General features: G+C 37.1%; 1 protein-coding gene across 1 annotated transcript in view; it reads left to right on the plus strand.

The window, feature by feature from the left end:
* The window catches only part of LOC140334614 (radial spoke head 10 homolog B-like), a 21,587-nt gene extending 7,859 nt beyond the window's left edge, over positions 1-13,728 (plus strand). Inside the window, exons 9-19 of the mRNA XM_072416859.1 lie at positions 275-416; positions 799-923; positions 2,726-2,915; positions 3,812-3,923; positions 5,722-5,801; positions 6,116-6,264; positions 8,079-8,186; positions 9,001-9,174; positions 11,370-11,463; positions 13,157-13,337; positions 13,439-13,728. Coding sequence (XP_072272960.1) covers positions 275-416; positions 799-923; positions 2,726-2,915; positions 3,812-3,923; positions 5,722-5,801; positions 6,116-6,264; positions 8,079-8,186; positions 9,001-9,174; positions 11,370-11,463; positions 13,157-13,337; positions 13,439-13,661 — 1,578 coding nt within the window. The 3' untranslated portion in view covers positions 13,662-13,728. The remainder of the gene's footprint in view (positions 1-274; positions 417-798; positions 924-2,725; positions 2,916-3,811; positions 3,924-5,721; positions 5,802-6,115; positions 6,265-8,078; positions 8,187-9,000; positions 9,175-11,369; positions 11,464-13,156; positions 13,338-13,438) is intronic.
* Positions 13,729-13,843: the final 115 nt, after the last annotated feature.

The following is a 13,843-nucleotide window of genomic DNA, read 5'->3' on the forward strand; positions in this document are numbered from 1 at the left end:
ATGCGCAGTAGGATCAGCACATTTTTTTCATCCTACGTCACCTGATCTCGCGCCTGGATCAGGTGACGTAGGATGAAGAACCTGGAAGAGAAGACGAAGATGGTGGCGCCTGGAACGCCGGCTCCGGGACGGCGCGGGACCAGATGCTGGACACCCCTGGAGTGAACAGTCTGACCTGCAGGATTGAAAGTAAGTGTGTTTTTTTTTTTTGTGTTTTGTGTATAGTTCCTCTTTAACACACTGATCTGCAACACAACATTACTTTTAATTTCAGGGCAAGTTTGTTTTTAAGAATGGGAGGATCTATGTTGGTGAATTTGCAAATGATCAAATATCTGAATATCCAAATTTCAAATATGATAGAGTGAACACCCCTGATCTTAGCGGAATCCGTACCCAGAGTCCAGGTGGACCAGGTGAGTAGAAGTAATACAAAATTACACAGCTATAAAGGACTTTATTGATTAAATGTCTTATCAAGAATTGTTATTGTTGTCCCTAAAATGTACACAACCACTTTGGCTGGTAGTTAGGTGCCAGATGTCCTGGCACTTTCAGACATCCACAGAGATCTCAAGCATTTATTCTTTATTTAGCAATTTAACATCTGATAACAAACACAGCAACTTAAACCTACAGCTAAGCTCAATTTCTTATGTCCCTGGGCTGCCTATGCACCTGAGATAGGCTGGGCTACCCTGTTCTTCACAGTTTGTCATAATTTAAACATTCAAACACGATTTTTAAATACATTATCTAGGTGAATTTTTTATTGTATTATTTATATTCATTCAACAGGTACAATAAATTCCTCTCCAACAAATTCAGGGTTACCAAGTTTAGCAGGTTCCTACATCGAGCTTGATATCACATCATTATTGAATACATTTCCTGAGAACCAGCAATCAGAGGAGTTGAAGCAGGTAAATATTGCTTGTGAATTCATGCATGTATTTCATTATTATTAATATGCATATATGATAATGAAGATTTGGTAGCATATGGTTTGAATTGTGAGTTACATAAACTGTGCAAAAGCCGTTCAAAATACTTTGGGAGTTAAATGGTGTATAGTAAAATCTAATAGTTCATAACTTGAGGTTCAAAATCTACACAGCAATTTTAGCTCTCATCTGGCATCCAATGTTTAGTTTTCAACATAGGAGGTAACTACCTTGCCTGAACGTCAGCTGCATTATACATTTTTGTAGCCAAGGCTATGGATATCGTTTCTTTAAACTGTTGATGCTTCCTTTTAAACAAAAGCTACACTAAGCACTGTTTGTATGTAAAACAACCTAATTTCCAATAGAGATTAAAACATCCACAACTCTGTGTAGAAACACTTATGTTTGCTTCTAGTTTCTTTCTACATTTGTAGAAAATGAAAAACAACTTTTACACAAACTTTACTCATTAATAATTTTTGGTATGTTATAATTTTTTTTTTCATTTGATTTAGTGGCATTATACATATGGGAAACATATGGCAAGATTCAGAAATTATACGGGATTGTTACAGTAGACATTTTAGTTTTTAGCTGATCTTTGGAGAATCAAATTAAGCAGCCACCTGGGAAACAATTTTGATTGAATCATATGTTACTCCCATTAGCTGGGGTATGTTTTTAGCCTTGTAGAAAAAAAGAATAGCTTTAACAATCAAGGAAACATTTGTGCTAGTAGACGTTGATCTTTATACAGGAACAAATAAAACGTGATACTTACATATAAATATACAAGAAGTCTCCAGACTCCAGTCTCCATAGCCCTATCACTAGCTGTCCCTCAAAGGGGATCACAATCTAATGTCCCTACCATAGTCATATGTCATTAATACAGTGTAAGGTCAATTTTGGGGGAAACCAATTACCCTGACTGCATGTTTTTTGGAATGTTGGAGGAAACCATGCAAACATAAGAGAACCTGCAAACTGCATGCGGATGTCCTGGCTGAGTTTCAAACCTGGGACCCAGGACCCACAAAACTTGAACTATTGTGGGGAAAAATTAGAACCTAGAAAATAATACAAGGATGCAATTACTCATAGGTGCTGACACTCATCTGGCACACATGCTTACACTACTTTCCCAAAGAGGCCGTGCAAGAACTCCAGGGTTAATGGTAAATCCTTTGAGAAGAATGGATGTTCTAGAAGATTTTAAATGTAGAATAGCTTCCCAAAATTGTATTATTTACATAATAAAAATCTGAGAATACCAGGGCTTATGTATCTCTTCCAGATTGCAAAAAAACATCTAGCAGATTTTGGACTTGAAATACCAAACGTTTTAAATCTTAGCCTGACACTTTCCAAAGCGTGTTTTTTTTTGGGAACAGAGAAGTGTAAAAAGATGGTTAGAGCACATGTCCTTTGGATGAGAGATATGGCAACTAGGCAGATGAATGGGTCCTGGAGTTTAAATGTTTTTTTAGGAGGAATATCAAAATAGCAGTATCCAGGAGAGGTCCAGTCTCAAAAGTGCAGGCTAATCACACTAGTATAAGAACAGAAATAGGAATGGGCAAGGTATGATTTATGGTCCTATAAGTTTCAAAGGAATTGACCTATCTATGTGTTGCCATAGGTTTTTTTTTTCAAAATTTGCTTTGTTTGCTGTTCAGCTGTTTATTTTTCTCTCTTCAAGCTGTTTTCAGGTTGGGTTTAAATAAAGGATAGCTAAAAGATCAGTTTAAAAAATTATACTCTTGGTATTTTTAAAGGTAGAATATGGTATCCTGCGAAACCTTACTATGCTGAAAAAGACATACAAGTTCTACAGCAGTCTTGGGAATGAGAATTGCTTTGATAATGCTTTCCTAATGACAAAACTGCAATTTTGGAGGTTTCTAAAAGACTGCAAGTTCCACCATTATGACCTCACGCTTTCTGAAATAGATCGCATACTGAATGGTGAGTAAGGCTGTCATATTTTGCTGATAATGTAATTATACCTCATTTACTCTTCAGTGTATTACTAAATGAATGTGTCAAGAATAGGGTCAGTCGTTTTTTGTTTCATCAATTTCATGGTGACTGTTTCATTACAAATGGAGGAATAAATAACAAAAAAACTAAAATAAGGTTATTGTCATACCAGTTAGGATTGTTTCATTTTGTGTCCAAAGAAAAGATAAATTCATACTCTAACATTCTTGTTCAATAATCTCTACAACAGAGGTAGGCAAACTCAGGCCTTTAGGCCGGATAAGGGCTAGCCAGTATTCCAGTCTGGCCTAACGCCCTTCTAGTTATTTTTTGTTGGATCCAGCCTAATTGAATTGTTGCGTTATCACGAGTTCCCGCGATATTATTGGTATCATCGAGTTCCCGCACAGTTACCCCAATAACTAAAGAGCAGAAGCAACGTGCAGCTACCAGTCTCCGGAAGGTTGACCTTGAACGTCGTGTCTTCAACCTTGAATGGACGGACGAATTATTCTTTGTCCAACATGGCAACAAAGCCCTGTGTTTAGTGTGCAATGACACCAACAGCACTTATAAGCGGTCGAATCTCAAGGGGCATTTCGATGCCAAGCACGCGCACACGTACAGAGACTACACCACGGATGAGCGGAAGACTGAGGCTGCTCGCTTGCAGTCACGGTTGGAAAAAACCTTTCCTTGGACACCTTGTTTCTTCTGGCCTAGTGTGCCTTCTTCACCTCCTGAAATGGCCTAGTAGTCCAAAAAGTTTGCCAACCACTCCTCTACAACAATCCCCTTTTTCCTAATTATTTGAAGTTTAAATATGATTGTTTTTTGTGTGCATTCCACATAACTGATCTTTTTTTGTGATATTTGTTTAGCAGGAAATGGTGATCCCGAGGAGATACACTCCCCCTATGCTACATTACTGCTCCGCACATTCCTAACTAATATTGTGTATCTGGCCTATCACATCACTCATGAAGAGAATCCGTAAGTAAAGAATTTGATATTTATATTGGTAAATTTTCCCAGCCTGGGTGGAGGACAGACTTTTATATAGTATAAACCTTGTATTAAAATGAATTCTAAAAGGTTGTGAGATACTCTAAATAAGAAATAAAGAACAGACCCGATGCTTTGCATTCTGTTTATTATTTACTACTGTATTTTTAAATTTTGCTTTATAGTTGATTTATAGTTCATGTCTGTGGAAATCTTGCTACCGTTAGGTTTCTTGTAGATTATAGACATCCTGTATGGACTTAATTCCATTACATAGTTTGGTGTCATCTGCAAACACAGAAATTGTACTTTTAATCCCGAACTCTATATCATTTATAAAGATGTTAAACAGTAAAGGTCCCAATACTGAACCCTGGGGTACACCACTAATACCCTTAGACCATTCTGAGTATGAATCATTAATTACAACTCTCTGGATGCGATCCTTAAGCCAGTTCTCCATCCATTTACTGATTTACTTTTCTAAACATATTGACCCGAGCTTGCATATCATCCGTCTGTGGGGTACAGTGTCAAATGCTTTAGCAAAGTCCAAGTCCAAGTACACTATATCAACTGCTATTCCACTGTCTACCTGTTTACTTACTTCCTCAGAGTAAATTACATGTTAACATAGAAGTGTGAGCTACCACCTACACATGATCAGCCTTCCAGCAGCAGTTTCTACTCTTGAATCCCATTCCCTCTCTTTTCTAACATTAACATTACATTAAGTGATAACATTTTCAACTAATCCCTTGCATGGCGACACACGTTGGGACAAGAAACCTTTATTTTGACCACTATTTATTAATAAAGGATCTAATTTGATTAGTTAGTTGGTCTTTTACCCCATGAAATAATACTAGAGATGACCACTAATAACTATTGTATGTACTTATTACTGATAAATTTTTGATGTATCAACTACTTTGACATTAATATAAATACTCACAGCCAAAAAACAGCATTTTCAATTATTTTTTTTCTTGAAAAATCATTTTTGGATTATGTTTATATTACAGTCTACATCTTCCCATCCAGTGACACTCATTCATTTTAATTCTCTTCCTGCTGTCACCAGCATAGGATTTAAGGGGAACTATTTCCGATGATGTCACAGCAAAGTTTTAACTCGTCTCCTTTTTATTGAAATGGAGTAATTCTAAAGCTCTACAGGTGGACAGATCTAAATAGAAGTCTTAACTGTTCACAGCTGTCCATATATTTGTTAGCTTATTGCTTGTTTTAGGATACCTGTAATGGGGCACCCTGTTAGTTAGGAGCTGACCTAGGTTTAGTTGATAGCCCAGGTTAGCAGATTTTTGTATGCTTTCCGTGCTCAACACAGAAATCTTTTTAGGCCGGGTGGCAAGAAATTGTAGGCAGGTGGCAGCCATGGTATAGTGACCCAATTTATTGATAACCACCTAAAAACAGCCGGGTGGTTGCTGTAAAGTGCCGGGTGGTGCGCCCAGCTAAAAGGGGCTGGGGGGAACACTGGCTTTGTTCATTGCTGTGGACCTGCTGTATAAATCCCTCAATGAACTGTGTTTGTTTACCACTTTGCTGAATACGAGTGTTGGGACCTTTACAAACCTGTTTTTAATGTTCCTTGTTCCAGGTTGAGCCTATCACCCGTACAATAGTTATGAGAGGCTAAATATTGGCCATTTTTTTTTAACCTTGACAACTATAGGTTTGGTTGTGAGAAACAAATCAGTAACAATACTTGTGATATCTTATGTATCTTTTTATTCAACATGATCATTTTTTTTTCTTGCAGAGAGAAAAAGTTTTCCCTTGTTGACTGCTTTTCCAGAATAATGGCACAAAATATATCACCTAACGCATGCAATGTGAAAGGTAAGTGCTTTAGAATAAAACGCCGGTGCTGTAAATTTACATTTTAGCAATAGTACAATGTAGACGAATTAGGAGGAATTTTGGGAACATTTCTATCACCAATGTACAAACATGTATTGCAGTCCCTATACAGGTTGCAAGGAAGAGGGTTCTTTTTTATCAAGGATCTATGCTCACTAGCAGTAGTGTCAGGATTATGAAAATGCCTGAAAACAATTTTGGTTTTTAAAAATTATCTCATGTTGACAATGAAACCTATTTATTTAGTTGATTTTTTAATAAATCTAAGTTTATTCTTTTTCTTTTTTTGACAGGCTTTTTATTTTGTGAACCCCAGAAAACTGAGTACGCAATGTCTTTCATTGACAAGTGTTGGGACATTTACAAAAGCTGTTGCCAGAGAAATAGATCCCCACCTTATGAACCAACTATGACCATGAGGCATTTTATCTGGATGATGAATGTAGTTATACCATTATTATTTTTATTATGTTTACAAATGTTACAAAGTGGCCTTTTGCATATGAAATACCCATACCTTCGCCTTGAACAAATTCAAGCAGGTTAACAGGTTATGATGTGTGTTCGCTGTTATGATGTGTAGATTGCAAGGCGTTGCCATTCATTCTAAAAGATACCCAAAGCAATGACTGTGTAGCCAAATTCCCCTTCCCTTCGTATCACCACAATGACAGATATGAAACCTGTATTGCTGAAAAGCTGTGTCGATATGTCATTTTCTAATGTGTTGAGGCTTGTTAAGAACTGATTCCTAGGTGCAAAATACAAACACAAAAACTATGGTATTGGGCAGGAAGTTTGTTCTCAACCTTAAAGTCTAGGGCTATATACACGTTAGATGATTCTCGTCCGATAATCGACTCAGGGCTGATATCGGCCGAGAATCTGGCGTGTGTACACTGCTCGTTTTCCATCGCCCGAATGACCGTCCTGGCGGATCCACGGACAAGGATGAGGAACAATTGTAATGAAAGTGAAGGAGAGAGAGCACAGTGGGGTGACACTCTGTCCCCCCCCCCCCCCCCGGAGAAGAATGGCGCTGTATGTAACTTCAAAGGTTAAATGATCATTTAAATCTATGGAGGAACCTTATTTCCTAAATCCTGCAGGTTCCTCCTGTGCGGCTGGTCCATGCAGCTTCTTCCCTTACGTGCTCTGTGCAGTGGTTTCAAGCACTAACATAATCTCTTCCAATGCAAGACCAATACCCCTACACTTCAGCCCTGATTTATGAAAGCTCTCCAAGGCTGGAGAGAACACACTTTCAGAAGTGAAGCTGGGTGGTCCAGAAAACATGGAATGGATTTTTAAAAATCATTTGCTATTTGCTAGCAAATGTTTTGAATCCTGGACCAGATCCATTCCATGTTTTCTGGACCACCTAGCTTCACTTCTGAAAGTGTATTCTCTCCAGCCTTGGAGAGGTTTTAGGAATCAGGGCCTATAAATGAGAACGTGAGGGCCCACCAACAACCCTAAGTGTTGTATACAAGATAAGTGTGCCAGCTGCCAGGGGACTGAGGTCTTGGGAGGATGTCTAAATACCAGTTACCTTATTCCCTAAATCCCAAAGCCAGTGCAGCCTCTTCCCTAACATGCTGTATGCAGTGGTTGCAAACATTGACATCATCTCTTAAAATGTCGGACCAATAGTCCTGCATTATTTGCAATGGTGCTAAGGGCCCACCAACAATCCTGAGTGTTGGATTGAAGAAGAGAATTTCTGCCACCAGGGGAGCGAGGGATAGGGTAAGTAAAAGTCCGTCTCTTATACTCCCTAGATCTAAACACACATTTGGATTACCCCAGAATTAGGATACCCACCATGCAAGGACAGGTTTTTTTATCCTTGCACTTCGGCTTTAAAGACTTTCCTACTTTAATTATATAAGTATATAAAAATAAATGAATGCCCTGCTTTTTAAAGCTGAACTCCGGGCTGATTTAAAAGACACAAATTATGTCTGCTTTAATAAAGTCATTAAAACAACAAAGTAAAATATTTGGATATTTATTTCATCAGTGCATTCAACTGTTTGCCTGGAGTTCAACTTCAATGTTGTTCATTACCATGCAGACGCCCGGTTTTCTTCTCTAATGATGCCAGATGTTGAGAATAGTATTTTTATTCATAGCACTATTATAATAAACACATGTACTGATTCATGTAAAGTGTCATTTTTGTGATTGGTTCTATACTTTTATGATAATACTCCTAATATTAACAGTGACAAATATCTTATTCTGTGATCACAGGACCTAAAAATCATAAATAAAGATCTTACTGTTACAAAGATTGTGGAAATATTAGCTGATGATGACCCCAGTGTACATAATGGCGATGAAATTAATTTGGAGCTAGAGGTGAGACTTTCTTCTCTTGATTGTAAACATAAGACATAAATTCATTATTTGGTTATACACATTACAGTCTAAAACACTAACTTAATACAATTTACTTTAAAGAACTTCTGACAGAGATCTTAGAATTGCTTTGTGCTTGTTTCAGGTCATTATGGCTGATTTACTAAACAAATCCCAACTGGTGAATTGTCACTATTTAGCTTAGTGAATGTGATGAAAATTCACCTTGCAAAGAATATCCACTCACATGCAAGGAAATCTAAAAAAAAAAACCATGAATATTCCTTTCACATGATTGGATAGTTGAGGTCAGCTGAAATTTATATCATTTTACTAAGCTAAGTTAATTATATTTTGCTAGGTGATGATTCACTTTTCCAAGTTAACGGGCTGTGTTCCTTTAGTAAATCACCCCCATTAAATTGGAAAGTAATGAAAACATTTGCCAGCTAGGAGTTCAGCAATGGCAGTCTAGTATTTTTCTATTGACAGGTTTCCTTGAATATTCCTTTGTAAAGATGCAAGTCTTTCCTGAAGTCTGTAGATGATGTTGTAGGCTTTACTATACAATCACTACAATTGTACAATCATTTATAGATCGGATTAAATTAATACTATGCAAAAAATAAAAAAAATAAACATTCTAAATACTCAAATAATCTCAAATGCATTTATTTCTATCTACATTACTGTCAAAATATATTAGCTTCATGTGATGTAACTGACTACTAACTACTGATGATGAAAATGTTCTTAGCCAGTGAAAGTTGTGTTTCTGTATAGCTTTGTTCACCAGATTTTTTTCCCTTTCTAGCTTACTTTCTTTGAGTTCTTTGAGGCGCTCTTTGGTTGTGCCATTATCTACGTCACAGATGAGCTTTTCAATCAGTCACTCAGTGAACGTCATCAAGAAGAACAAAATCAAATATCTGTTACAGATGAGATAGCAGAAGATGTAACAGGTCGCCCACTGGACCACCCACAGCTGGTTAGTATTACAATATAAAACACACACACAAATGTACATATACATATATATATATATATATATATATATGTATATATATTTATGTAGCAAAAAAGAAAAAGAGCACACTGACAGAGGAATATAAAAAATATATGTATAATTGTATTCCATGCCTGCACGCGAGTAGCTCATTGTACAGTCCTAAGAAGATTCTTTGCCTGGATGAAGTAGCTTCCATGCACATATGTAGATGCTGCATCATGCTCAACTGGCCAAAGAAGATGGCTTAGGATATCCAGCCCCAAAGAATGATGGGATAAGATGACAGCAACAGGGGCCATTGTGGCCCTTGCATCACTGGGGGAGTCACAAGTATTCTGTACAAATATGCATGTTATGGCAAAACTCTGGGCATCACCAGCAAAGTTAACTTTGACTTTAAAGGTACAGAAACATACCTGAAGCTCAGACATTACAATTACAAAGCAGCTCAAGACTTCCAATGTGTAGCACACATATACAGCCACTGTAATCTGTTTGAAACTAGCGTAATGTACAATTTATATATTGTTAAGGCAATCTCCTACTGATCCCCGGTCAGCTGTCCCTCTCTCTCTGATGGCTTCTGTTTACAGCGACGCTGGGAGAGCACGTAACACACGCAACAAGCATGTAGTTAGATCGCTCTCAAAGCTTTATTATCATATCACAGTTTATATAGTCAGACAGCAGGATGAAAGGCACCTAGTAATTAGTCAATAATAATAAAAATAATAACAACTGAGCACGGAATGTCTCAAGGTAAGGAGTCTTAGGGTTAGGGGGAAGCAAATTTACTGATAAGGAGGATATAACTAGTTTCAACACAACTCAGTTATCTACAAAATATAGCAAAAACACAAAAATGAATAACTTCAAGACTCAGCAAAATTCCTCAGCTCCTTTTATATATATATATATATATATATATATATATATATATATATATATAGTAGAAAGAGAAAGCTATATAGCACAATAGTGTTTTCTTAAAACAGAATGTTCCGTGTAACCTTTACCAATGCCAGGGGTTCACTTCTTATTGCCCTTTTATTTCTCATTCCTTTATGCCTATTAGCTAGCTGTTTTTAAGGTGTATGCTTTCTGAGTATAATCCACAGTAATAAAACGGTATGTGTATGCTGTGAAACCAACTTAAGATTTGCTGATAATGGGTGAAAGAAAAGCTGTAGACAAAGTTGTTTTCAATATTACATTGACAAGTATTTAAAAAATCTTATGTTTGTTATTCTGTGTAGTTGGTAATTATAAGTGTATTTGGGCAGCCATACCTAATTATTTCATATGCAGGCCCTACTTTCTTTGTAATACTATACATTAGTTGTACCTTTCTGTTGATTTCTCAAGGTCATGTCTTTCCTCATCGATTCTTTTTGTGGTATTGTACGTTAGCAGCCATAAATTGGAGATCAAAGAAATGAATACCATGAACTATAGATTTCACTGCAATGGGAAGATTTAATACAGTACAGTAAAAACAAATACATAAAAGTGTGAAAAAAAACATCAAAAGCAACTTTGTAATATTATTGTAAATTATTATATTGGGCCTGATTTTTAAAGCTCCTCAAAGCTAGAGAGGATACACTTTTATCGGTGAACCTGAGAGATCCAGAATGGATCACTCAGGTTCACATAGCAAATGTTGTGAATCCTGGACTAGATCCATTCCAGGTTTGCTGGATCACCCAGCTTCACTGATAAAAGTGTATCCTCTTCAGCCTTTAAGCGCTTTAATAATTCAGCCCCAATTTATTTTCTCAAATGATCCTTTTTAGGAGGCATATTAATAGTACATATTGGAAAAAGCAAATAATGAGAAATTGTAAAGTAATTATATACAAAATTGCATTTGTGGCAAGTACTTATAAATTTCACTTGTGTCAACCACAATTATTGGATACATGCTCTAGAAGCTGTTCAGATTGTCCTCCAAGTAGATGACATCAGGCATATAAAACTGCTATAAAAGGGACTATAACTAGAGCTGCAATACAAATGCTAACATTGTAGTAGTACATTGTATTAGTAGTGTAATTCCAGACACTTGTGTTTGTGTATGTATACATTGCTGTTTTCATTACTAGGTACTAGTAATACAAGGTAAATGATGTGTATTATAATCTTCCTAATTCTCCTTTATGCCTCAATAACAGCATAAGACCGATTACGTGATGCTAGAACAGGAACTGATCAGTGCCTTGAAAACAAATGGAAAACGGAGCCCACGTCTTATTTTCCATTCCACAAGTGAGTACAAGCATTTGTTAATAAAAAGAGAGCAAGTGAGGTCCTATGTGCAATGTGGGATCAAGGAAAAATGATTTTTGTTTGAGAATAATAAATAGAAAACTAGCAGATTTGCAATTGATATTTGTTGTCAATTTTTTCCAAAACATTTTTTAATTTTTCTATTAGAATTTGTTCTTGTTTACTGTGCAGATTTACATATACAGTTTTGCAGAGTCTCCCCGTGGTAGCTATGTGAAAGGCAGGCAGGATAGACCGCTGTGCACAATAGATTAGCAGTATAGATACCCCTGTAGTGTTCACAGAGCAAGGAGACTATCAGGTTGAGAGAGAAGAACATTATCACACAATACTTCATAGGAGGATCTCAATATAAACACAAGATGGCAGCATAATTCAACAAATGATTACAACGTAGTAGTAATTGCACCAAAGAATAAAAATGAAATAAGATATGAAGTTGGAAATAGATTGCTTGAAATAAAATCAGGTTAACCCACCTAAAGAGGAACTAAACTGAAAAGTGCCTAAAATAAAAAAAATACACTTCCCGCAGGGCAGTCCAATCTGTCCTGGCATCCGTCTCTGAGCCGGGACGCTGGGCGGCACCATCTTCGCCTCTTCTTCCTGGTTCTTCTTCCTACATCTACCGACCCAGGTGCGAGATCAAGTGACGTAGGTTGGAAAAAAACTTGCCGTTCTCACTGCGCATGCGTGAGATCTGAAAATCTTTCTTTTTTCACAAAAAGGCTCCTTCTGCGCATGCCCAAGATGCTCGGGCATGCGCAGAAGGAGCACCCAAGGGGGTTTTGCAGAGCCTAAACAAACAGAATTTTTACCTTATATAAAAGGGTTGTTTTGGTACACTTTAAAGTAAACAATTCTTTTCCCCAAGAAATAAAACTTACTGGTACCTTCAAAATTGTTATTGAAACACACGGCTTCTTTCTCTAAAACTGTGCAACCTAAGTAGACTAAACAGAACTTTTTCTGTTCTATGCATAAAGTCTTCAAGGAAAATGTATTTTCTTCTTTTAGTTTAGTTCCGCTTTAAAGCTCTCCGAGACTAGAAGCTGGGTGAAGCTGGGTGATTCAGCAAACCTGGCATGGATCTGGTCCAGGATTGAAAACATTTGCTAACAAATAGCAAATGACAAATAGCAAATCTTTGTTTATCTATGTAATAAATTTGTTATGGTAAGAGAGGACAATCAAATAATATTATTGGAAGTATTTTCTATTGTATCTTACCGCCAAGCACAAGCCTGCACAAGGGAACCTATAAGGTACCAGATATCCCCGCAGCAGCCTCCCAGTCCTTCCTATCACAGCTGAATACTGCCATAGGCAGTATATTTTGGGACAGAGCCCTGACCCCCTTAGGTAGTGAAGAAGCTAAGCCTCTTGGTATTCTGTTGACTCTTTGCTATTATGGACATTAGTAATGCTGCAGGAGCCAGCAAATGTCAGGAAGTGCCAAAGCTTTGCCTAATATTTTACCTAATATTCACCAATAAAGGTTCAGGATGCTGCTGCGGGTATGTGCACCATTAGGTATTTCTGTAGCTGTGTGCCCCCCTCCCCTTCTCCGATGGAACATTTTTACCCCAATATTACAACAAGCAAGGTCACCATGTGTTTCACGTTCACATGATAGAATTAACCGTTCTATTGGCATTTATTATTTTTGCAGAAAAACTTCAGAAGAAAGATCTAACCAATAAATGGTTCCACCAGATCAACATATTTTTCCTGAACATATTCTTCCCGGCCTATGAACATGTAGAACAATTGAAAGCTGAAATCCCAAAAAACAAAATGAGGCAAGCAGAACAGGCAAGACTTGAGAAGATAAGGGAAGAAGAAGAAGCAAGGTAACACCATGATTCTAAAGGAATGCCAAACTTTCCTGATTTTTCTTGATTTTCCCCAAAGCTATTCTTTAAATCTTTTATTTAATGTTTCCTTTATTTAGACTTAAAGCACTGAAAGCAGAAGAGGAAGCCAAGAAGATTGAGCAGATGGAGATAGAAAGAGCTAGTGCTTTATTGGAAGATATTCAGATATCCAAAGACCAGACAGATGAAAACAAAAGTGGACAAGAACTTATTACGTTAAATAAAGATGATTCTTCCATCCCACCGTCTACAGCAAGCACAAAAAAGACTGCGGCAGCAAGCAAAAAGAAGAAAAAATAGGATTGCTTCATGTTGATTATTGTTTACCTTTCTAAGACATTCAAATAAATTTTATATGTTAATATTATCTCCTAGATTGTAAGTTCTTCGGGGCAGGGTCCTCTCCTCCTCCTGTGTCACTGTCTGTATATGTCTGTCTTTTGCAACCTCCATTTAACCCCCCCAGCGTTCTAATTCTGTCC

The sequence above is a fragment of the Pyxicephalus adspersus genome, chromosome 7 (assembly GCF_032062135.1).
Source record: "Pyxicephalus adspersus chromosome 7, UCB_Pads_2.0, whole genome shotgun sequence".
Taxonomy (NCBI): Eukaryota; Metazoa; Chordata; class Amphibia; order Anura; family Pyxicephalidae; genus Pyxicephalus; species Pyxicephalus adspersus.